Source organism: Orycteropus afer, unplaced genomic scaffold (genome assembly GCF_000298275.1).
Source record: "Orycteropus afer afer isolate SDZICR_OR568_19922 unplaced genomic scaffold, OryAfe1.0 scaffold00311, whole genome shotgun sequence".
Classification (NCBI taxonomy): Eukaryota; Metazoa; Chordata; class Mammalia; order Tubulidentata; family Orycteropodidae; genus Orycteropus; species Orycteropus afer.
This window is the reverse complement of record NW_006921898.1, coordinates 3,677,705-3,704,262: the sequence shown is the minus strand read 5'-3', so window position 1 is coordinate 3,704,262 and position 26,558 is coordinate 3,677,705. Positions and strand designations below refer to the sequence as shown.

Here is a 26,558-nt window from a genome sequence, read left to right as displayed (position 1 = left end):
CATTTGAATTCATGAGGGGAAGGAAACCATTGCCCATGCAGTCATTTTCTTAGGGTTTTTTTTTTTTTTTTTGGTTAGTGTGTATGTAGATTGTGCTGGTGGGAATAAAGGTCCAAATTGCTGTTGGAGTAAATAAAAATGATGTGCCCCCCTTAGGAAGAAATGGCAGACTCAGAGCAGCATTGGTAAGCACAGAGTTTGTGTTTTAGGAGTAGAAAATTATTTCTCAGTGACATAGCTTCATCCTTTGACCAATGTGTTAGAATTGTTGGCTCCCACTAGTTGCATGTGGGTTAGAGTTTGGGACACAGCCCGTTGTCCATAAAACCTAGTAAAACTCTTACCCATATAGGAGTCTTCATGATTTTACCCTTTTTGGTGCTAAGCAATCAAGTAACTGGGATGAGATTAAGAAGATTGGTTTAAGATTTAGAAAGATTACCTTTCTTCCCCCATGAAAAGCATATATTTAATCAGGGCTGCCCTGAGTCTAGTCAGAGGTTCTGCTTCCTGGCCTTTGAGGTTTTTCACAGCCTACAAAAGATGCTATTGCTTAATCACTGTTTTACAGCTTGCATGATGTAGCTACTAACTCTAGAAAGACAAAAAACCCCAGTTGGTCTTGGTACCCAGAAAGACTTTTGGTAAGCCTTCGTCATGGGATTGTTGTGCATGGTATGGATTTGTTCCTTTTGAGTAAAGCTTGCAAAGTGCATGAATTTGTATCCAGTAAGAAGTATTTGCAGTTTGAGTGGAGAATGCTAAAGGTTGTTATTTACATAAGATGCCCTCATCTTTTCTGTTTTATTCCTCCTATTAGCTACCCTATTACTGAGGCAAAAAATGAAGTAGTGTGCGTTGGGCTTTCCAGTATATATTAAGAAACTCTATCCTGTTGCTTAGTTTTAGTTTCTAGACCAGTCCTTTAGTTTTAGCTGTGTGATACAAAGGACAACGTGTAAATTTTGTGAAAACTGAGCCATCTTCTTCTTGCTCGGTATTTCCAAATAAATGCACAGAGAAGATGTGTTCTTATTCATGAGGAAGCCAGACAGGTACTGTGGAGCTTTTGGGGCCCTTTGTTGGTCAGGCCAGTCTCAACGACTGTGTTTTAGGAGTGACCCTGCAGAGTCGCTGAGGGAGGGTGATAGATTTGGAAAAAATTGTTTCGCTACTTCTTTCAGTTTTTCTATGACATCTTTTTCAAAGGACAATCTATACTTTTTTTTAATAGGTAAAATTTTTTTTCACTAATTTTTAAATAGGTTATAAACACACCTGGGACAAAAGGGTATACAGTAAAATGTAAGTCCTCCTCCCTCCATTAACTCTAATCCAAGTTTCTCTGTCCAGAGACAAATGATATTACCAGTGTCTTATACATCCTTCTAGATAATTTATGCATAAACACACAATGACATAGATACTTCCTAATTTTTTTTTTTTTTTACAAAAGAGATATACATACTGCTTGTGCCTTGCTTTTTAAACTCAACCATATATGTTAGAGATCTTTCTAAATCAGTACAAAGAAAAGGGCCTCACAGTAGCTGTATAGTATTTCATTGTATGAACAGACACTAATGTATTTTACTACCTTTTAATTTTCCTTCAATATTTTATTGTTTTTAGGTGAAAGCTTAACATAGTGAATTAAGTTCCCATTTAACAACTTCTATACAAATTGTCCCATGATATTGGTTAACAATTTTCACACTGTTGTCAACATTCTCATTATTGCCTTTCTGTTCATTCTATTTCCATTGATCTAGTTTCCCTTCCCCTTCTTGCCTTCTTAACTTTGCTTTTGGATAAATGTTGACCATTTGATCTCATATAGTAACTATTTAAGGGACACATTACTCACAAGTGATATATTTATTTTATAATCCATTCTATTATTTGGCTGAGTGGTTTCAGTTTTAGGTTAAAATGGATATTTTAGAGTGATAATTTCAGGAGTTACTCCAGTTTCTGTCAGTCTTTTATGAATTTGAGTTTTGTTCTACATTTTTTTCCCATTCTAACTGGGACCTTCAATTGTGTCCCTGGTCAGAACGGTCAGTATTGGTAGCCAGCACCGTCTAGTTCTTATGGTCTCAGATTAGAAAAGGCTGTGGTTCATGTGGGCTGTTACATTAGTCCTGTGGACTAGTTTTTCCCTCGAGTCTTTGGTCTCCTTCATTCTCTATTACTTCAGACGAGTAAAGGTTCATATAGTTGTATCGTAGATGACTGCTTGCAAGCTTTTAAAACCCAGACCCTACTCATCAAACCAGGGTGTAGAATACCACTTCTTTACGAAGAACATTTAGGTGTTTGCCAGTTTTCTTCTATTGCAAGCAAAGCTTGTAGACTTTATCATTTAAGCAGAATATCATATTTGTGCAAGTGTATCTGTGTAATAAAAAAAAAGTGCTCAAAGTGGAATCTCTGCTTGAAGGATACATACATTTGTAATTTTAATAGGTGCTGGTAAATTACTCCTCAAAAAGCTACAAAAATGAACCAAAGTTACACTCCCACCAGCAGCATAGACTAGTATTTTCCTGTACTTTCTTCACTAGTGAGATTTTTTGGGGGGGTCATTATTATATGTGCTCATCTAATAGATAAGAAATTATTTCTCAGCATAGATTTTTGTGTTTTATTTCCTAACTTTTTTTGTGTTAACAATTTTATAAAAGACATCTCAGTGAGTTTATTACAATTTTTCATTTTTCACATTAAATCTTTGATCAATCCTGAAGTTGCTGTTTTTGTATAAAATGTGAGATAGGGTAACTTAGTCATCCCATTTATTTTTTGAATAATCTGTTGTTCACTGAAGTCCTTTGTCATACATAAAATTACTGTTTGTATTTGGTATATTTCTGGAGTTTTCTGATCTAGTGGTCTTTCCAATCAGGCTTCAGTAACACAGTGTGGCTTAATAATACATTTTAATGTCTAAAAGGGCTGATACTAATATTTAACAATATATTTTGATATCTAATAGCTCTTTCCCCATTGCTTTCCCTTTTTAAAGTTTTTTTTTTTTTCCAACCTATTTTTGCTTGTTTATTGTCACCTATAAAGTTGAGAGGGGGCTCTGGTGGCGTAGTGCCTAAGGCACTTGACTGCTAACCAGAGGGCTGGCGGTTCAAACCCACCAAACACTCCTTGGAAGGAAGGTTGGGCAATCTACTTCCGTAGTGGTACCGCCTCGGAAACCCAAGGAGGGGTCGCTATGAGTTGGGTCCGACTCAACAGCACATGACAACAACACAACAACATAAAGTTGAGATTGGCTTGCATAGTTAAAAAAGGAAAATCTGGTCATTATGTTTTTGGGGGATCCCATTAAATTTATAGATTATCCTAGTGAGAGTTGATGGATTGTATGTTGAATTTTTCTATCCAGCAACATAATATGCTTTGTGTGTCCTAGTCCTTCCCTTGTATTTGGATATTTTTTCATATAGACCTTATAAATTTATAATACATTTTCAGCTAGGAGACAAGCAAATGTGCAAATGCAGAGCAAGCTTTAAGCAAACATGGAGCTCTGAGGCAGGGTACTGGGTGGAATGGGTAGTGTGAAGATTTTGTGACAGGGGACTAAGCAGTGTAGACACTTATGCCCGTCCCACATTGGTTCATATACACTCTGATGGTCATCCATGACTGATGTGAGACCTGTCCTTACTAGATTGTATCTTTGTTTCTCACTGTGAATTCATTCATGTTACTGCCCTGTCCTCAGATTGCCACTGATTCTCACATAGCTTGTCCTCATATGTTCTATGATCAGATGGTGTTGCCCATAGGTTTTCAATATTTGAGCAGTAAAGGTATTGTTAATGGTACTGATAAACGTAATAGCAACACCATCTATGACATAGCTCTTCTGTACCTAGTTGAATTATTCAGTTGATTGGTTCATAGGTACAGATTATAACTTGATATGATGTATATAATAAGTGTATTAGCCCTGCTATGGTACTATGAAAGATTATCTCCATATCACAGGTGAGAAAATAGAGACTCTTCGAGGTTAAAGTTATGTAGATGATGAGCTCAGATCTTTCTGTCCTGAAGGCCTGTGCTTTTCTCATTTTTGCCTCAGGGGAATCTTCCAGAAATCTTATATTCTTAAAAAGGTGATACTTGACAAGTAGTAATTACATTTTAAAATTTTATTTTCTAAGTACCACCAGAAGCCCTGGTAGTGCAAATAGTTAGGTGCTTGGCTACTAACCATAAGGGTGGCAGTTTGAACCCATCTGTGGTTCCATGGGAGAAAGACCTAGTGATCTACTTCAATGAAGATTATGGCCAAGAAAACCCTATGGGACAGTTCTACTCTGTCACATGGGATTGCCATGAGTCAGAGTCAGCTAAATGGCACTCAATAGCAAACAACAGCATAATCTAGAAATCAGATTAGTACAAAGTGTACATGAAACAAATAATGACAATAATCAGTATCTAAACATTGCTTAAACACTTTCTTAGCTGGAGAAATGAAGATAGGAGTTGTGAATCAGTGGTGAAATTAGGATGAGAATTCTCCAAAGACTATGCTTGATTTATACATATTTTCCCACCAACACTGAACATGGAGCTTTATATCTATATAGGACCTAATGGCATTTTTTAAATTACAAATTATCTTTTTTTTTCAATCTTGTCCTATGTGGAAATAGAGAAAGAGACTATATTGCTAAAGTCTCTTCCAGCTTACTGTTTCTTCTCCTGTTATTTTTTCATGCCATTCTCAAAAGAACTTTAGCAGAAGTTTCTTCACATAATATGCATGTTGTTCCAACAGGGAGGATTAATGAGATACTACATGAAGTGTAGCGTAGTGGCTAAGGCACTTGACTGCTAACCAGAAGGCTGGTGGTTCAAACCCACCAGCCACTCCTCGTAAGGAAGATGGGGCAATCAATCTACTTCCGTAGTGATACTGCCTCAAAAACCCAAGGAGGGGTTGCTATGAGTCGGGTCTGACTCGACGGCACATAACAACAACAACAACAGGAAGCGTAAGCTTAATTTGTCAGAGAAGATTGTTACTCCACTAGGAATTCTTGTGGGACTTCTGTGTTTTCTGTGAAGGGCAGAGGTTTGAAAAGGTGATTCATACTGTATGTAGTTTTGCTATTGCTCCACATTATTTGCTTTCCTGGAAGCCAAAAGAAAGTATAGCATCAAGAGCTGAGTGACAGTGCACTTGGGATGTTGTTACTATGAGTTAGGACAGTTTGTTGTTTTTGTTAATGTGCCAGCAAGTTGATTCTGACTCATAGTGACCTATATGACACAGTAGAACTGCCTCTGTAGGGTTTTCTTGGCTGTACTCCTTTTGGGAACAGATTGCTAGGTCTTTTCTCTCACTGAATAGATGATGGGTTTTAACTACAGACCTTTCATTTAGCAACCAAATGCTTAACCATTGTGTTGTCAGGATGCCTTATAGTGATCAAAGATCCGTGTAAATAGGCCCTTCCTTTGCTGTGGTAAGAGCCTGGTCTTGTTTTTATCTGGCTTCATTTCTTTTCTTCAGTTAACTTGAGCCCATCAGCTGTCCTCCAGCAGCTGGGAACGTCAGTTTTTGGTGGGAAGTTTTGGTGTGAAACTTGAAGTAATTTATAAACCCAAAATTCTAACAGTTTCAAGGCTCTTACACATAAATAAAATATGTTCAGCAGATGAAAAAAACATCTTTAATTTTAGAACTTGCTACTATGTTACAACTAGAGAGGTATGCATTTTCTTAACTGTAGCACCATTTGTGGAGTTCCTTTCTTCATTGCTTCTCCCCACTCACCCTCTCATCTCCTGGCTGCTGTTCTTCCTACTACATATTGATGAAACGTATTGGGGAACTTTATATATCACACAGCTACCATTTATTGATAGTTATTTTGGCACTGCCTTAAACTCTTTCCTTCCTCATAGAATCCTGTGCAGTCAGTGCTACCGTTCACCTCATTTGAGCCAGAACAACTAAGTAGTCTTTGAAATGAGTCAAACAACGTGGCTACCCTGCTTTAAAAGGAGATTCCCTCTCCCCTGTCACGTTCCCTCATCCGCCACTTCTCCCCTCTGGCTGATAATAGCATTGGGCATTCAGAAAACAACTGGTAAAATAACTTCTGCCCTTAACTTTTGATTTTCAGTGTTACAGATACATTTACTTCTTTAAAATATCAAAAAGACAGCAAAGGGGATTTCCAGTCTTGTTTTTACCAATAGACACCAAGTGAGATTGTTCTTGTATTCTAGGAGTAGATTAATAAAACACATTCTCTACTCTTCAAGGATTTCAGAGTAGAGAGAGAACTATATAAGCAGAAATTTTACTCTAATGAGAGAAGTTCTATAATAGAAGTGTGAGCTCTGTACTGTGGGAATACAAAGCACAAAGTGACCATGTCCTCTTAGGAGATCCAGGAAAAAAAAAAAAAAAAAACACCTCTATGCAGGAGGTAACATTTGAATGGGTCATGAAGTATATATGGTGAGGAGTTGCTGAACAAAGTAGCTTTCTAGAGGATAGTCTGTTTAAAGTACAAGCACATGAAATGTTTGAGGAGTAGCAAACATTTTGGTGTGGCTGACATGCAGATCTAATTTGGGAAGCAGAGAGGTCTGTGAAATGTTTTGAGAGAAAGTTGGGGAAAAGAGCGTAAGCTATCGAAAGGTCCTCAGGGTCCTGTGTGCCTCTGTAAGCATGTTGGAGGCAGTTGGGAGAGAGGGTTGTGTTTTTATCTAATTCAGTGAGTAATTCTCTTTTCTTTTGTGGGGAGTCTATGGGATAATAAATACTGTGCTTTAAAGAACAAAGGGCTAGAGTTTCTGTGTTGTACTTCATGGAGGATTTTTCAGTTATAAGCATTTTGATGCTTTATTATTATTATTATTTAGGCTGTATCATTATTGCCTAAGGGTTTGGGGTTTTATTTTGTGGAAAATGAAACTGTTGTGTATCTCCAAACGCATATTAATTTGCAGCATTTAAAAGTAGCCATAGTAGCCTTTTTCTGGTGTTACTAGCTAGCTCCAGGGCTGGGCATTGGAGGCAACACCCTACTTCTTTTGAAAAAGGCGCCCTAAACCTTCCCCTCTACTTTGCGTATTAATAAACTTTCCCACTTCCTCCCTTCCAGTCAGAACTTTGCACACACTCCTTTGCTTGCCTTTTTTGTTTTTCCTTCACCCAAGTTAATATTGTGTCTACCCTCTACTTAGTGGTTGAGAATTTTGATGCTTTCCAAACCAAAAAACCAAACTCATGGCCGTCGAGTCAGACCCAACTCATAGTGACCCCTCCTTGGGTTTCCAAGGTGGTATCACTATGGAAGTAGATTGCCCAACCTTTTTTCTGAGTGGCTGGTGGGTTTGAACCGCCAGCCTTCTGGTTAGCAGTCAAATGCCTTAGGCACTACACCACCAGAGCTTTTTGATGCTTTAGACTCCCATAAATCAGATTACTTATTGGAAGTTTTCATTCTGTTTACTTCCCAACTTTGAATGTTAATCAGGAGAATCATAATTTTCTTGAGTTAAATACAAAATAAGAAATGTTTCTAAAATATACTAGATTATGGTTTTCAAATGTTTTTGTATAGAGAGGGAGTCCTAGTGGAGCAGTGGTTAAGCACTTGGCTGCTAACTGGAAAGATTGGCAGTTTGAATCCAGCTGGTCCATGGGAGAAAGACCTGGCGATCTCCTTCTCTAAAAATTGCAACCTTGAAAACCCTATTGAACAGTTCTTCTCTGTCACATGAGTTGCTCTGAGTTGACAACACTGACGACAATAACTACATGTGTATATAAACACATGCATCATTTACTTCCAGGAAAGAAAGCAGACAGTAAATTCATAAGGTTTAGCTTTCATTGGTAAAGAGTGTCATCAGTCATTTTAATCAGTAGAATTATTGATTTTTATTGCTAATGAAATTTTGTTATAAATTGTTTCCTGGAGACAATAACAAGGACTAGTTAGTCATTCGTAGGAAAGAATACAGAGAAACCAGTTGTCACACATACCACAATCAATGCCCTGAACAGGCACAAAGCAAAACCAGAAACATCGTCCAGTACTAAGACTAAAGACCTACAGTCTGTGCCTAAGCCCTTGGAGCCTTGATATGTCCTTATGTGATCTGATAAAAGCCTTAAAACCACCTTCTGGTGGGGACCAGGTTTGCTGGTCCAATAGAGCCTGGTGGAACCACTGAGACTATGGCCCCTAGCTGCCCTTCAGGTCTGGAATTGAACCCACACCTGTGGTTTCCAGCCAAACAAAGTACAGGCATGTGAGTTAAACTTTTACCTCAAGTAGACACACGCCCTGGAGAGAACAATCATGGGAGAAGGAAGGGCTGCTTATGCACAGGGAGACAGCTCAGGGCGCAGAAGAGTATGGAGGGATGGACACTGGGAAGAGGTAACTATGGGGAGGAAGTGGGAGGGGAGCTGTTGCATTGTAAATTTTGGTCAATGACATGAGACAAAGTATATGTGAACTGCTGTATGAAAAGTGAATTTACTCTGTAAATCTTCAACCAAATCAAAATAAAATTTAAAAAAAAAACCACCTTCTGATCAGACACAATGGAATCCATGTACTTTCCTTAGACATAGACAGAGTGGAACCTAAAAATCTTTAGCCAAAGGCCATTCCAAAAGTGCCATCCCTCTAGATGAGTTGAAGAGAGCTTCAACGATGAAAAGGATCAAGTCAGATGATACAGAGGACAGTGTACAAGGTATGCAGCTATTCTCCCACTGAGCAGACCTTTTTTGAGAACCTGCTTACTGTGTATCAGGCACCGTGCTGGACACTGGCATGGTAGAGATGGACAGGTCACTTTGCTGCCCATTAGAAGCTCCCAGGAAAGGTACATAACTAAAAGATGATGATGTAGTTTTCAGGACCTAAGAAGTATAATGTTGTGAGAACATGAAAGGGTCTCTTGGTGCAGTTCTAGGAGACTTCTTGGAAGAGGTGACATTTAAGTGAGTCTTGAATGAGTAAGGGTAGAGCCCAGTGGCAGCAGAGTCTAAAATGTAAGTCTGCTTCTTTTAAGTACATGTCCTTTTACCTGGGCAGGCTCAATTTCTTAAGACTCATCCACGAACTAATACAGTAACACAGTGACTTGGGAGGCTTGAATCCTTACAGCAGCTGTTTCCTGTAGGAGAGTGCATTCCTGAGTAAGATGATGTGTGTTACTCTGACGTGTGTTACTCTGACATGGACTAGAGTACTCACTGACAGGGCCATTTGTGGATTTTATTGATTATTCTGTACTAGATTTCCTCCATTATTTGCATCCAAGTACCATTTACCTCACTTGGAGAGGAACAATCCCATTAATTATCATCCCATATGATCTCTCACTTGGTATGTGTTACAGAGATAATAGTATAATCAAACTATTAGCCACTCTGTCCCTTCCCCTCTGTAAAAGCCTCAGAATTTTACTTTTTCTTAGTGATGCGTGACTTGCCTATTGGCCTGCCTGTTCAAAAGCAGCACAAAGGGAAGCCCATAAGGCACTATAAAAAGACATTAAAATTCATGTTAGTTCTCTTGAGAATGGAAATAGTAACAGAAGATTGCTAAGGGATAAGTCATTTACACCTTACTCAGTCTTTGCATACTTAAAACAAGATCACACTTAAGGTATAAGGTAAACACTGACGCTAAAAACATAGCTTTTTTTTTTTTTTTTCTCCAAACTTCCATTTGCCCCTCAAATGCACATAATGTGTGTTAATTTGGGAAACCTGAATTGATTGTTTAAAAAAAAGGTTCAATCACAAATCAAAGCTTGAAGTACTTCGGTGAGCAAAAAAGAAAGATTGAAAAGAAGAGGCATCCAGTTGACGTTTTGCTAGTGGTGTGGCAAGGCTGGCAGTTGGAGACCAAGAAGCTTACGTGTGTTCCATTAACTCACCATTTGATCTTGGGCAGATTGCTTCACTTTTTTCCTCGCGACTCCATTTTGCTACTCTGTAAAATGGGGAGATTGGGTTAGAGGAGCTCTAGCCTTCTAACTGTATGCCCATAGCACATACTTATATGTCCTTGAGGTAGTTTTTATGGAATTACTCTTGTCTTAAAAGGCATGGGAATGGGGTACTATTTTCTTTGGGCAGTTCCTCAACTTATTAGAAATAGCTTTTCTTTTTCTCTTCTCTGTTAATCAGTAATTGTTGTAGTAGTAGTGGTTTGTTTCTTTTGTTTTTGTCTGCCTTCTTTATCAGAAAGATCCCATGCAGTAGTTTTCCAGTCCAGGGACTTAGACTTTATTATTTTGCTAAATCCCTAACTGAGAATGATAAAATCTACTTAACATATAATACATTTTCTTCATTTTTTTTCTTCTGAAAAAGCTAACATCAGTAGGTACATTCTGTGTGTCACTTTGCTAAATGCTTTTTATATGTGTCTTAATTACTTAGTGCTTCAATAACAGAAATACTACACAAGTGGACGCTTTAACAAACCAAAACCAAACCAAACTCACTGCTGTCGAGTCAATTCATAGCGACCCCTCCTTGGATTTCTGAGGAGGTATCTCTAAGGAAGTAGATTGCCCAACCTTCCTTCCAAGGAGTGGCTGGTGGTTTTGAACCGCCCGCCTTCTGGTTAGCAGTCAAATGCCTTAGGCACTACGCCACCAAAGTTCCCGGCTTTTAACAAACAGAAATTTATTGTCTCACAGTTTAAGAGGCTATAAGTCTCAATTTAGGGTGTCAGAACCAGGGAAAGGCTTTCTGTCTGTCAGCTCTGAGGGAAGGTCCTTGTCATCAGTCTTCCCCTGAGTCTAGGAGTTTCTTAGCATAGGGACCCCAAGTCAAATGGATATGGTCTACTTTAGCTCTTTCTTGGTGGTAGGAGGTCCCTCCTTTGTGCTTGTTTCTCTCTCCTTTTGTCTCTTGTAAGATAAAAGGTGATGCAGGCCATGCCCCAGGGAAGCTCCCCTTTCATTGGATCAGGGCTATGACCTGATTAAGGGTGCTGCATCCCACGTTAATCCCGTTACAAGTGATAAGCTGGTCATACCAGATCACATCATAGGGATGATCTCATCATTATGTAACTGCCAAGCCACTGAGAATCATGGCCCAGCCAAGTTGACACATATTTGGGGGCAACATAATTCAGTCCATAACAGTTACATATTTCCTTAATCATCATATCTATACCAGAGATGGCTTCTGTGGTCAGCCACATAATTCCATCTTTTCCTATTGTGCTCAGACCCCTGGGTGAGTATCATGCTTATCTGTATACCTGAACATCTGACTAACATGGTGTGTTGGGCACTCCTCTCTACTCTGGGTTTCATGTCTGGGCTTACACTTCTTGGCCACTAACACATTCCCACTCCCACCCCTAGATTGCCTTCTCTGACTCTAGAAACTTGTAACGCTGAGGTCTGTTTGGCCTCATAGCCAGGTGCTAACCTCATCATTATCTTTCCTCAGGTTGACCACATTTCTGATCAATAGTTTGAACTATAATCTAGAATACAGGTTCCATCATGACTAGCTTGCTTCATTCTCCTGGGTCCACTTCCTGGTGTTTTGGCTGACTCAGCTTCTGCGGTCTGCTATTTATGGATAAAGAAGCCCAGGTGGTACAGTAGTTAAGTGCTCAGCATCTAACTGAAAAGTTGACAGTTCAAACCCACCACTGCTCTATGGGAGAAAATTGAGGCAGTCTGCTCCTGTAAAGATTATGGTCTTGGAAACCCTATGGAACAGTTCTACGCTGCTCTATAGAGTCACTCTGAGTGGGGATCAACTTTATGGCAGTGGGGTTTGTTTTTGTTTTGGGGACTTAGGAATAAAATGGTTAGGGCAAGATATATGAGATGTAACAGTAGCAGGAACTTGAAATTTTAGTTACTGCCTTAACTGTTATTTTTTTTTTTTATTTTATTTTTTCAAAGGAGTTAGGGTAATGATGGAGAGAGTGTAAGTAGGCTGGCTAGAATTAAAAATCATTTGACTCCAAGGAATAAGTCTCATTTGCATTTTGCCTGGACGCTACTTGTTCTTTCAGAATTTGAAGGCCAGCTGAGACTGCCACTTTTTTCAGACTTGTCACATCTCTCAGTCATGCCTGTCAGTAGGTAGCACCCTCTTGTGAGGCAGGAGGGGTTACTGAACATGCTGGTCATTGGAGCCCCAAGTGAAAACCACATTGTAAGTTGGATATTACAGTAGGCCTGCAGTTCCTTCAGTGCATGTTTCACCCTTTTTATTGAGATGTAAGAGTGTTAAAACTTTAAAACTGAAAGGCACTTTAGAGATTCCCTTCCTTTCATTTATGAAGAAACTGAAGCTAGGAGCAGTTACATGAATTGTTCAAAATTGCGATGAATTATTTATTATTGGAGAGATTTTTAAATCTTTTCTTCTGCCTCTGAGTCAAATTTTATTTTTCCCCTACAAATCAAAGATAGAAGGTATCTGTAAACTAAGGAGGATGTATATGTGTTTAGGGGGATGTGGCGAGTTTTTTAGTGAATGGTGGTGTTGGGGGTTATCTGATTCTTAAGGTATTTTCCAAAATTTTGTTCTGGTGTGGTTGAACTGCATTGTATCTACAACACCTTCCCTCGACTTTCATCACATACTGTAATACTTAATTATCTTATTCAGTTAAAATATATGTATGAATAAGGTAAGAAAACCCAAATTGGTCTACATTTCAAGATTCTCCTCACTCTTATTTTTTTCCATTCATGATCATAACCATGACCCTTCTGCACCTTCTTCATTTCTTTATGCATCCCTCACTTCCTTCATCCTTAGTGACAACTTTGCCATAGAATAAGCTGTGGTAAAAGAACCTTTTGTGATGCTTTAATATATATTGCTACTAAACTATTTAAGTCAAGAGGAAGGAGAGGTGTATATGAGGCTCAGCTTTTCAGGAAATAAGTTAAACTCAAGTTCACATTTTTTCAGCACCACCCAGCCTGTGAACATAGCCCTATGTTAAGTACTGAAGTTGTTGTAAGAGGCATATATGGTTAGTTCCTGTGCTCCAGTTAAAGAATTGAGTAAATTATGTGAGTGGTATGAGCAGTAGAGAAGACAGTGCTTGGGTACAGAGACCCCATATGGGTGACCTTTTCTGGTCTGGGCCTTGATGGTGTCTTCACATTTTATAGACCAAAGATGGAAGAATCCTAACTCCCCCCACCCAAAAAAAAAAGCATTATCAGGAGCTCTGGTGGCATAGTGCCTAAGGCATTTGACTGCTAACCAGAAGGCTGACGGTTCAAACCCACCAGCCACTCCTCAGAAGAAAGGTTGGACAATCTACTTCCGTAGTGATACTGCCTTGGAAACCCAAGGAGGGATCGCTATGAGTCGATTCTGACTTCATGACAGTGTGTTTGGTTTTGGTTTGGTAAAAAGCATTATTAAAAAAAAACTATGGCCAAACAGTTGCGCTAGATGGCAAATGGCTTTTTTTTAAAAAAGAAACCTTTTCCACATCTTGGAAAAAAGACATCCTTTGGATTCACAATATCCTGTGTTAGTGACTTTAAAGTCTAGGCAACAATCTTTTTCTTTTTTTAATCTTTTTTACTTTTATTGTAGTGAAAACATATTCCAGACATTTGCCAACATAACAACAACTTCTCCATTTACAGCTCAGGGACATTGATGGCATTTTTCATGTTGTGCCACTATGATTGCAACAGTCTTTCTTCAAGATAGACTGCAGTCTATCCTTACACTGTAACTTTTTTTTTTTAAATGAGAATTTTTTTCTATGGATCTCTGAGCCCTGAATGCAGTTTGTAAGATCAAAGCCCAGGGCATCTAATGACCATGCTAAGTTAAATGGGTCAATGGGATCTTGTAAGTGGGGAAAACCCCAAGTCACAGATTGCCAGATCCTCTGGGTTCCAGAGATGAGAGGAAGATGACCTGCTCCAGTGTTCAAGTGGCAACTAAAAAGGTCAGTAGTGTGCAGACAGCAGAGCTGGTAGAAGAGGGGGTGACCTGGCTTGTCCAGGGAACCTAGGGAGAGCAGGTACAAGAGTGGGAGGATGTGTTGTCAAACAAGTGTCTTATCACTGAAATACATGTCCTGAAATCCCTCATCACTGAAGTCTTTGAATGAACCCTTTACTAAACCTTTCTACAATACAGAACTTAATAAATATAGATGGAGCTCTCAGTGGGCTTTTGGGGCCCCACCCAAGTTACTTTTCAAGTGAATTTGATAAGTTGCTATGACAGCAAACCCACGCTTTCTCTGAGAAAGGTGTGCCTCCAATTTTGGTATTATATTGAGGTGGTTTTTTCCTTAAATGAAATTTTGTACAATTTTCTGGAATCATTGTTCTTTAGGGATTGTGGCTGGGGATTAGCAAATGAATATTGCTTTTTTTTGAAACAGTTTTTAAGTGGGTGAAGATGGAAAAGTGGGCATAATATCAAATAAGTGAATGTGTGGGTATACATATATCTATATCAGTGAAAGCGGCATAATTACTATTCTCAGTGCATGAATTGGCAGCATACTGTGTTTTAAATTACAGCTCTAAACAGAGTGCTGGGTAACAGGAAATTACATTTTCAGTTTAACAGTGGTATTTCATTGTGCAGAAAGCAGCAGGTTCTTTTCTTTTCTTCATCTCTTTCATGCTCATAAATACGTTTAACACTGGGGGCTCCTGCTTGAGGAAGGCGAGAGGTTGGGGGAAAGAAGAGTGTTGTCATCAATACTGGGGACTTGGTGTGATGTCACTGCAAGCTCCGTGTGATGTAGGTGGTGTTAGAGCTCCAGGAGTGAGAGTGGGGAGAGCAGCGAAAGAGACGATGTCGCTCTCAGACGAGCAGCCAGCCTCTCTCACTGTTGCCTACGGCCAGCTGTGTAAGGGCAAGCCTGCTGAGTGCCGAATGGACTCCCCCAAAGAATTCAGTCAAGCTGGATTTGAGTGGCAGAGTACAGAAGGCAAACTGAATGAGATCGGGCTGAATGTCAGCATGGACAGGCAGCTGAAAGATGGGCTTGTGAAAAATGCCAGCTTCCTGGAGCAGAATAAGCGGTGCTTCTTTGAGGGGGAGCTAGACAAAGAGCTCGGCATTGAAGTGCGAGACAAGGAGTATCAAACAACCTCGGGTCACCTTGAGAGCCGGTATGTGATTTCAGATACCTGTCCTCCCTCCGAGGGGAATTCACCACACCAGAAGACAGCTGAGTTCCATCTGGGGCCCGTAGAAGGGTCAGACACAAAGAAAGCCACAGTTCAGGGGAACGTGGCAGGGAAGAATGGGCTACAGACCAAGAGCCAGCCAGACCTGGATTTCCCTGGGGCAACTAGCATCCCCATCCGGTATGTTAAAGAGCAGGAAACTAGTGTTTGGAACCCTAACTTTAATTCAGTGGTTCAAGGTCCTCAGGGGGAAGCAACTCTTGGAAAGAAGGAAGAGGGCATTACCCTTGGCTGCCCGGTGCTTGGAGTCGTGAATGAGAACTTTGGGCAGATTGAACAGGAGTCCCCACTACCAGTGGCTGTAGTTCACACAGCCCCTGCTATTGAGCATTCACCCACTGCCCTTCCACCAATCACTATGGTGGAGTTTGCCCAGGAATATTTGAATGCAAGCTCTCACATCAGAGACCATGATGAGGAATTGGAGAAATTGCGTTCTCCTGAGGAGGGGGCTTTGCTTGACCAAGCCCCCCAGCAGAAAAAGGCAATGCGCAGGACCCTGTCTGAATGTTCTCACCTCTCAGTTCCCCTAGCTGTCAACCTTGCAGATAAGTACCCTGAACTCCCTGCCAGAGAAGAGCTTTCTTCTGGCTTGCTTCCCCCGACCAGTAGCCCAATACCTAATCCTACACCCAGGAAACTGGGGGCTCCTGCCATGAGGCGTTCCATGACAGTGGCTGAGGAACAGACACCCAACCACAGAGTGGACCCTGAGGCACTGCCCATTCTATCTGTTAAGGAGATACCTCCTTTCATCTCTGAGGAACCAGTGACCAAGAAGAGAGAAGAATTGACCCACTTCAGCAATAGCAGTAGCTCTGGGAAGAAAGAACTGGGCACTGCTGGATTTAATCTCCACAGTAAGCTAGAACAGATTCCTGAAGCAAGCAGCAAGGAAAAAGCACAAGAAGGTATCAGTGCAACAAGAACTGATTTGAGCTCTCAGGCCTCCCAGGGAGGTGAGAAACAGCCAGGACAAGCAGCTCTAGCAAGGAAGAAAGAAATTGAGGTCAGTGCAATCCAAAGCACTCCATCATTCCTGCGTGAAGAGGCCCCACGTGATGGTACGTTTCTAAATTTTGCCTCCATGGGGAACAAGCACACAGCAAGGAAGGAACCAAAGTGACAGGTAGAAGCTTTCAGCAGCTAGGGTCTGTGCTTGCCTGGGGGAAAGCTTAATTTCCTTGCACTGGAAGGTTGCTGGGACTGAGGTGTGAAACAGAACAAAATGAATCTTAGCTGGGTCAACCTTGTACAAGACTGAGAATGTGTGCTGATTGGATCAGGGGTGAGATGGGGTCAGAGGGTGGTGAGCATAAGAACTAGAGCCCCCTTGCTTGACCTCATGTCACCCTGCCTACCCCATCCCCATCCTCCCACCCCTCAGCTCCCTGATGGTTTGAGCCAGATGATTTCTGAGCTCTAAATCATCCAATTCCAACTGATTGATTTCCTTGCTTGAAAATCTGTCACTTTGTGTAGATGCACAATGGTTTTTATCAGCATTGACCTCCTCCTCACTAAATAGCAGCCTGGGTGTAAGCTCCGTTTTCCGTTTTGCTTTTGAGGACGTTTTGCTTTTGTTCAAACTGAAAAAGAGCCTTTTAAAGCTGGGCTAGTTAATATTCTTTTCCTGTTCTTCATGTTTGACCCAATCTTGATTCCAGTTTTCTCTTTCCATGGGCTTGTTGGGAGGATTTGTGTGGAGAAGGGGGAAGAAAGGGAAAGAGGAGAAAGGAGTAGAGACTTGCAGCCTAATAAACAGCTCAGTGCTGTGGTCTCTGCTGCTGTGTTCTGGGGCCTTTCTTACTGGCCCTTTCTTCTCTCCCCATCCCCCATCCCCTCAGGTCTTATTGTTGGTGGTCGAAAAAGCTTGTTTTTCTTTGAGTCCTTTTTGAGCACAAAGGGCCATGATTCACAAGCTTGTTAATGGAGATTTAAAATGTTACTTTGCTTATAAAAAAAATTGTTTTTCCTCCTGGGACCTGTTTCCTCTTTTGTTCTTCTTAGTACATTTTCATGAAATATTTTAGTCTTCCCTTCAAACCTGAGGTTGTATTTTCTGTTGTTGTTATGTCAGACCTGACTCATAGCAATCCCTCCTTTCTAGGGCAGGGGTAAGCGGAATAGGTGATGAAAGACCCTCGAAGACAATGAGATAGGCAGAGGAGCTTCATGGTTACTCTGATTTCAGCATGATGAGAATTTGGGTGTCCTGTGCTGTTGCTTACTTCTAGCTGTGGCAGAACTGTAAACTCCTCGTGGGCAGGGCAGGATTGCATCATCTTTTTATTGATCACCAGGTCCCCAGTTCAGTGCAGCATACCTGCTAGGTGGTAATGAGTGAATGTTATTATTTATTTAGAACAAGATCATCCTCTCATATTAATAGGAAAAACTTTAAAATGAATGATAAACCCACTGACTCCTTTACCAGATAAAAGTTTCAATGCTGATTCTGCTAAACGCTATGTGGACAGAGTTATTCATTCAAAGCTCATGTGGCGTAGTACCTAAGGCTTTTGACTGCTAACTAGAAGGCTAGAGGTTCAAACCTACCAGCCACTCCACAGGAGGAAGGTTGGGCACTCTACTTCCATAGTGATGTTGTTGTTGTTGTTGTTTGCCACTACCTCTGAAACCCAAGGAGAGCTCACTTCGAGTCGGATCCAGCTCCATGGCAGTGAGTTTGGTTGTTATTTTTTTTTAATGGTAATATGCCTCTCACTTACCTAAGCACTGGAAATTGTCCTTGTTCTCAAACAACTTATGATCTAGTTGGGGTGATAAGTAAACACATGAAGTTAATTGTTGTAAGTGATCGGAGGGAGTTAGATAAATAGTTTTGGTGCGTTAACCCACTGCCATCGAGGCAGTTCACATAGTGTCCCCCCTTGGGTTTCCAAGGCTCTAAATATTTATGGAACTAAATTGCCTCATCTTCTTCCCATGGAGCAGCTGGTGGTGGGTTTGAACTGCTGACCTAGTGGGAACCAAATGTTTTACCCACTATGCCACCAGAGCTCCTTTATGGTGCTTTACTAGGGGAGAATTGTCAATCATGGAAATTTTTTGGAGGAGGTGACATTAGAACTGGGCCTTGGAAACCTAGGACACCTAACAGTGAGTTGGGTTTCTCAGAGGGGAAGTCTTTCAGCAAAGGTATCAAGTCTAGATAGCCCGAATTACGTAAAAGCACAATGACTGGTGTTTTAAGGGGTACTCTCTTAAGAATCATTTAATTGCAGAGGAAAGAAGGGCACTCAGAGGAGTTCAAAATCATAAAAAGGTATTTATTGACAAGATACAGAAAACTCTGAGGGAATTTAATTGTAAGAAGGATAGCCAGGCTGTAGGTGTTATGTGTGTCTCTCTTGGACTCACTGCTTCTCCTACATGTGTGCTCTCTTTTCTTTCTTTCTGGAAACTGTTGTCCTCTGCCATCCCTTTTTACTTCCTTTGTGACTGGCCTGCGCAGAACATTGGGTTGCCATTGTTTGTACTCTGTGCCCAGATTTATGCTACTTAGATCTCAGGGATCCAAGGTCGTCTCACTGCAGTTTTCCTGTATTAGTTCACACTAGAGCAAGAGAGCAAATAAATCTGTCTTATTGGCTCAGTTTGGTTGAGTTGTCCACCTTGGTCCAGTCAATTATGTACCAAATACCACAGCCTTCTTAACTAATCTTAGCCGTTAAACCTTCCCACTTCATTCATCTGGAGGCACCTATAGATAAGAGTGTGTGGGTTGAGCAAATGTGCCAAAGCTGTCTGTGCATATGTGTGAGAAATAATGAGAGAAAAGTCTAGAAAGTTGTTTAGGGCCTAATTTTGCTGAGTTTCAGATGACCCACTAAGAAGTTTAAACTTTACTCCCATGTTCAAAACACTGTACTGACTGCCTATGACAGCCTACCATAGAAAGTAGACCATTTTGGGAAGACTCATCTGCTCTCAGTAGTAAGATGAATTAGAAGACAGATAGATTCTGATTTAAGTCATAAAATACTGTTATGCCAGTTTGATTCAAGTAGTAGAAGGGGAAACACTGAGGACATGATAAACCACAAAAACCAAATGCACTGCTGTCGAGTCAGTTCTGAGTCATAGCAACCCCCATTGGGTTTGCAGGGCTTTAAATCTTTTACGGGAGTAGTTTGCCTCATCTTTCTCCCATGGAGCACCTGGTGGATTTGAACCAGTGACTTGCTTAGCAGCCAAATGCCTTACCCACTATGCCACCAGAGTCCTTGAGGACATGATAGGGAAAATATAATAGGTGAAATCAATTGGACTTGAAAACTGGATGTGGAAGGTGTGAGGCAGAGAGAATTGTAGGATATGATGTGATTTTGAGCCTGGTTTTCCCAGCTGGTGGCAGTGCAAATAATTGAAAGATCCAATGGAAGAGAAGAATTTTGCAGAGGAGTTAGAATTCTGTTTCAGACATTCTTTTGCAAAACTATGGGGACATTTGTCTCTAGCCATTAGCTGGCATATATACTCTCAAGTCAAAGAAGGAGGGCCGTGGTGAAGGTACCATCTGGAAAGGAGACAGCAGTTTGTGCTTATGGAGAAGTCGTGTGTTTCATTGGGTAACATTTATTTGTATAGGTTGGGATATTTCATGCTGGTATCACAGGCATCGAGACTTCATGAAGTATTTATATTATTCACTGAAAAATCCTGTGCGTATTGAAAAATAGTCATAATTGTCTGAGGTCAGTGCTCCAACTCACTTTTGATCTTTCAGCTTCTATAGAACACAGACATTACCAGCCTTACATATTTTTTTCCCCATATCTTTGATACCATCAAAAAATGAATTCATTTGTTGACTAAAAATACATATGACTCAGGCTCAAAAGTACATATTAGAAAGTCTCCTACAATACAATTAAATACTCTGGAAAAAATTCAGTAGGCCCTAGAAAGTAGAAAGAAGGTAAACTAGCTGGGGACCTCAGGACTTAAGGAACAACAGTATGGTAAATCCCCTGGGTTTTCTTTTCCTTTCCTATCTGTACCAAGCTGGGCAATAGAGAGTCTGCAAACCAGAATTACTAATAAGCATGGATCTGAAAATAAAAGGACCAAAATAAAAGCCTGTTCTCTCTGGCCAAAGGACCAGGAAAGGAGAAGCTCAGCAAAGACCTAGTGGGAAGCCCTGTTCCACCAGCTCAGAGTGGTAGATCTAACCCATTGCTCACTTCATACTTGGCAGCAGCAGCAGGGCCAGTCTGCCCACTCTGGCATCAGTGCCAGGGAAACCTATTCCCTGCCCCCTACTAGTTGACAGACAGCAGCAGTTCACACTAAACCTGTTGGGCTTGAGTCCATTTGACTCCTAGCAACCCTGTAGGACAGAGTAAAACTGCCCCAGATGGTTTCCAAGCCTGCAAATCTTTACATAAGCAGATTGCCACATCTTTCTCCTGTGGGGCAGTTGATGGGTTCAAAGTGCTGAACTTTCATTTAGCAGCCAAGCACTTAAGCACTGTACCACCAGGGCTCCTCAGCTCATATAGGCAGCACCGAAAGGCCTGGTGTCACCTGGCCCTCTACCTAATGGCAGAAGGAGACCCAGACTTGGTGTTCCCTGCCGGCTCTTATGCGCAGTGACAGGAGTTGACCCAGGTATATACTTCCCTTTTCTGATCACACTAGCAGAAATTGAACAGGAATTCCACCATATCAGGGAGTTAGAGAATAAGCCAAAGGAAATGCTTTCCATCCCATGGACCTGGTATTGCTCAGCAACCACCTAGTTGGCCCAGGAAAGTACCTTCAGTTCCTGTAGGCAGCACCAGCAGAGATTGAGCAAGAGCCTCAGTGGAGCCAGAAAAACATAGGCCACAATTGCATTGCAGAAGTTCAAAACACACACTAAAACAGGATGACTGCCTTCTAAAATATAAAATTTAAATAGGATCAAGAGTCTCTTAATATTTAAAATGTATAGGATACAGTTGAAGATCACTTGTATACTAAGACCCAGGAAAATTACAACTTGAATAAGAAAAGGCTGTTAGTGCCAATATTGAGAGAAATTGTATGGTGGAATTATGTGACAAGGATTTTTAAAGTAGCTATCGTAAAATTACTTCAACATGCTATTATAAATTCTTTTGAAACAAATGAAAAAAAAAAATAGAAAATGTCACCAAAGAAATAGAAGTTACTAAAAAAAGGAACAAATGGAAATTATGGATGTAAAAAATGCAATAATCAAAACAAGAAACTCATTGAATAGACTCACTAGTAAACTGAAGATGATATAGGAATGAAATCAGTAAACTGGAGGACAGGATCAATACAATTTGCTCAGTCTGAACCACAGAATGAAAACAGACAAAAACAAAACATCTAACATTTGTATCATCAGAATCTCAGAAGGAAAGGAGAAAAAATATGAGGTGAACAATTATTTGAAGAAATAATGACTGAAAATTTCCCGTATTTGATGAAAGACATAAACCTAGAGATTCAAGAAGGAGTGTAAACATCAAATAGAATAAACCCAAAGAAATGCACACCAAGACACATCGCAATAAATTTAAAAGAATTGGGATGATACAGAATATGTTCTCTAGCCATAGTGGAATTGTTGTAGGAGCCACAAGGTCTGTCATGTAAAGCCAGTGATCACAACAGGTTGAAACAGGGAAAGCATGTTTGAGTATTGATAGCCAAGGAGACAGAAGGAATCACTTCTCTAAAATGTCTGTCTCCCTGAGCAAAGGGATAAAGTATGATTATACAGGGAAATGGGAAAGGGTCGAAGATCCTCTGGACTACCAGTAATGTTTTAGTTCTCCTTTTTCCGTAGTTAGTCCTGACTTCGTTGTCCCTGTTTCCAGGGTCGTCTAGCTTCACGGACTGTGGTCTCAGCCAAAACCAGTTGTGGGAGAGGGTTGTGCATAAGAGAAAGTGTAATGGAAAATAACCCCCTGAGAATGTATAATTGAAAATAATAAGCCTAAAGAACTGAGCGTCCCTGAAAACAAAAGGGAGGAAAAAATAGCAAGTTAGTCACCATGATTAAGGTCTATTTTGATCATGCCTGTTAAACTTCTGCAATTTTCTGTGAGGGACCCCTTCAGCTTTCCACAGAATCAAGTTAGAAACCAATAATAGAAAGACCACAGGAATATCTTCAGACATTTGGAAATTACACACCATACATCTAAATAATCCATGTTTGTTTATTTCAGAACAAGATCGCCTACTCGTTCACCCTTTAATGCTAATAGAATGCAGTGTGCTAGAGTTCTGCAGGATGGCGGCACTGAGGGAGGCTCGTTGAAGGACACTTGGGAGCACACTGTGCATTTCTTTGCAGATTATATATCTATTAATTATAGATGCCTGTGAATCTATAATTACTTCAAACTAAAAAGTTACCAAAAAAATTTTAAAAGCTCCTACTCTTCTCTAGTTTTGTGCCCACTTAAAAAAAATCATTTAGCTTAATGTTATTTCATTCTGATCCTACCACAAAATTTTAAAAAATGCATGTAAAAGTGTATTTGTAATAGAAGCATATTTACTTTCCCACACCTCTCTTTTAGACAAGTGGTTTTGTATTATACATGTTTGCAGTGTTTTTTCTCATTTAATATTTTAAGAACGTGCCCTATCAGTCATGAAGAATTCATGCTCCCTACCCCCCATTCAGAGATAATATTCCCCTAATTCAATGATAAATCTGCAATAATGTTTTTAACTAGTTTTCTGTTATTAGGCTTCATCACCACCAGATTGCCCTGCATATGGACTGTACCAGTTCACACACCTGCCAGCAGTGTATTTCCCCATATTGTCTCTGACAGTTATTTTCAAACTTTAGGGCTCTTGACAGTATGTTAGGTTAAAAATGGCACTCGATATAGTTTTCATTATTATAGTGGAGATGGGGGATCTTTTCATATTTTCAATAGTGATTTGTATCTGTTTTTGTGTAAATGGTGCTTATATTGACCATTTTTCTAGTAGGTTGTTGGACTTTGTATTTTTATTTTTTTGTCATTTGCACTTTCACTGTTTTGGTTTTGTTTTTCACTACATTGAAGTTTTTTTATGTAGTCTATAGTCGAACTTTTGTGGCTTCTGGATTTTGTGCCATAATGAGATCTTCCCTGTATGGAGATGGAATTTTAATGCTTTCAGGTATAGCCCTATTGAAATCTAGACTACCTTCTTCACAGTGGTATTGCTACGCACAGCTTTTGGAGCAGACTTTATTTCTGGCTCTGGGTAACTGCTGTGTTTCATGGATCTCCTCAGCCTTGTTGGGAATCTGGGTCACTGCTAGAACTAGATCAAGTTAATCTCACATCTTTCATAAAATGGTGCTTTACAGGGAGAGGAAGTAAAGTATAAAGTAGGACATTGGATGATCTTCTGGCTCTTACCCACCTCAGCAAGAGATAGACTTTGGTAGAAGAGGTCTTTGTCCCCTGTATGTTCCAGCTAGTGATTGGGTGACAGAACCCCTTTGCTGGTCTCCAGGGGAGGGAAACCAAAGTTCAAGAGCCATTTTCTTCCATTGATCATTTGTGTAAACCCCACTTAGGTTGCTTCGCTGCAGGGAGAGGCTCCCTGATGTCTGGAATCTAAAACTGTCTTCCTTTACAATGAGAAAAAGTTGGGAGTTTTGTCCACATTTCAGTGGCAGAAGCCCCATGAGCTTTTTTTCTAGAATGAAATGGTAGTTAGTGGCGTGTCTCTTGCTATGCTTGCATTTTTGAAATGGGTGTGAAAAACATTTGCTGAGCATAATTTCTCTTCCTCCACCTTTTCTGGAATAGCCAAGCCAGAAGAAGGACAGCCTACTGTGAGTGTGACCGGAAATGACATCACCACCCCTCCAAATAAGGAGCTCCCACCAAGCCCAGAGAAGAAAACAAAGGTAGGTGCCAGGGGGCCATACTCTACCGCTACAGTTTTTAAAAACATATTATCTTATGTTGTTGCTTGAATCATGCATGAAATTTCTTTTTTCTGAGCAGTTATGAGCCCTTTCTCAAATTTGGACATGCTTAGGAAATAATTTTATACTCCCAGTTTACCATAATGCCTTATCCCAAACCTTAAAATCCCTGCCTTTGAGCCTGTTATCTTGAATATCTGTAGAAATGTTCTGTAAAGGTTGTTTTTGCTTCCCTTAACAGCAAGAAGAAAGAGGATGATTGAAGAACTATTCTGAAATAGATTCTGAAATCCATATTCATGCAAAGGGAGGGCAGAGTTTTAAGAGGGATCTCATAGCTTGAGACACTTGTTTGTGGTTATTGCAAAGCTCAAATGCCACACTTTAATGTGGTCTTAGAATGCCACTGCTGCCCCGTTGAGGTGCTGGGAATGGTTTAATCACCTGCTAATGGGGGGTGGTTAGATTTATTACAGCTGCCAGAAGTTTAAACTTCCAAAGTGTAAATTGTTAAACGCTATTATTGAATTTAAGTCTTCAGATGCCAAACTCCAGGGACACTATTATTCAGAAACAATTTGTAATTGTTCTGTCTCTATTCTCATTTAATTCTACCATTTTCTGAACTCAGAAGAAAGAAATGCTAATTTTCAGTTTCGTCTATCCACATTGCTTATAATTTTACTTTGAATTGTGCAATTTATGCTTTTCTTTTTAATTTGTTTTTATTCTTGTCTGTGTGTTTGATGTTGGCCTTTTAAAAATAAAACAAACAAACAAACAACAAATCAACCTAAAGCCTTTGGCCACCACTCAACCTGCAAAGACTTCAACATCGAAAGCCAAACCACAATCCACTTCTAGCCCTAAACAGCCAGCTCCCACCACCCTTGGTGGGCTGAATAAAAAACCCATGAGCCTTGCTTCAGGCTCAGTACCTGCTGCCCCACCCAAACGCCCTGCTGCCACCACTACCCGGCCTTCCATCTTACCTTCAAAAGACGGGAAGCCAAAGGTAAGTAGTCACCTAAGTACTATTTTAGGGAAACTTTTTCCCCTCAGAGTATCGGATGGACAGGCTGTTGTTACCGATGGAATCGGGAAAAAGCAAGGGAAGGATGATTGAAAATGAATGTGGGGACCCACTGACGCAGCCATCCCTTATTGCAGCCCTTTTATACTTTTTACCCTTCCCTGTCCTGGTTGGTGACAATGTTCTACTTACTTTAGTTTTTCCTCCTTTCCCCCAACTCTTTCTTAACTCTTCACCTATTGAAACACTTGTTAACCAATTACTTTACTCCTTACACTAATGATGTAATTATTTTTGACATAATTTCCATGTCAAATTCAATTCTTTGTCTTCTCTAGATCAGTCATCCTGCACAAGTGAATTTTATTTTTGCTCTTCCATCTTACATTAGTAGGTTCCAGCATTATGTGTGCTCATTTCATTTGATTTGGGTATTAGACTGCCTCTCATTAGGCTCCTTCTGAAGTTTTCCAAATCCATCTATATTCTCTGTTGCCCAGAAACTTGTTGCACTCAGAGCATTAGCTTTTGAAGATTTTTACAAGAGAAGTGGAGAGGGGGGTTAGGCTATAGTTGCTTTCCTCATTGGCTATCTCAGCTCTGTCATCTTGTTTTATTTAAAAAAGGTCTTTGGTTTAGCCTAACGTTACTCCTTAAATTTATGGTAGGACGTAGCTTCTCATGGTAAAATGTCAGTGTGCTAATTTTGTCTTGTACAGAAAATTGATGGAACCTGGGAATTCTAGTCTGGGCTGAATCCTTGCCCATGAAACTGGGAAGTTTTGTCATAGGATAGGAATGATAACATCCCATAAAGCTTTCTCTCTGATCCTGGCTTAGTTACTTTGCTTCTTTCCTTGATCTTTGGAAAACATTTTGTTTGAACAAGAAGACAGAGGCCAAAGAGAAACACCAGCATATGAAGAAGGCAAAGAGAATGTGGCTAGAACTGTGGCAGTAGCTCCTCCCTGACTGCTTATTCGGTCTGGGGGATGCAGGAGGGAGTAGGAAGAAGGAGGGTACCTAGTGACAATTTCACTTTGTAATAATAATCAGAATGAGGTGTACTGTATTAGTTTCTCTACAAACATCAATTCCTTTTGTTCTCTCAGCAGCCCATGATACTAGCATCCTCATTTTATAGACAAGAAGATTTAAGCTCAGTTAAGTAACCTTCTTAAGGTCCTGTGCTAGTAAATGACAGAAGCAGTGTTTGAATCTGGATTGAACTCCAACACTGATGCTCAGGGCCTCTTTCAACACTGTTCTTCTCTGACTTTCTGCCATGTAGCTTTAGATAGCATTTTGAGGTGCAGCTGACCTCTCTCTAGGTGA

The 26,558-nt window shown here is 40.3% G+C and overlaps 1 protein-coding gene across 1 annotated transcript in view; it reads left to right on the top strand.

Annotated features, from left to right (window-relative positions):
• MAP4 (microtubule associated protein 4) overlaps positions 1 to 26,558 on the top strand; it is a 206,039-nt gene that overhangs the window by 161,660 nt on the left and 17,821 nt on the right. The window contains exons 8-9 of the mRNA XM_042782424.1: positions 24,069 to 24,169; positions 24,990 to 25,205. Coding sequence (XP_042638358.1) covers positions 24,069 to 24,169; positions 24,990 to 25,205 — 317 coding nt within the window. The remainder of the gene's footprint in view (positions 1 to 24,068; positions 24,170 to 24,989; positions 25,206 to 26,558) is intronic.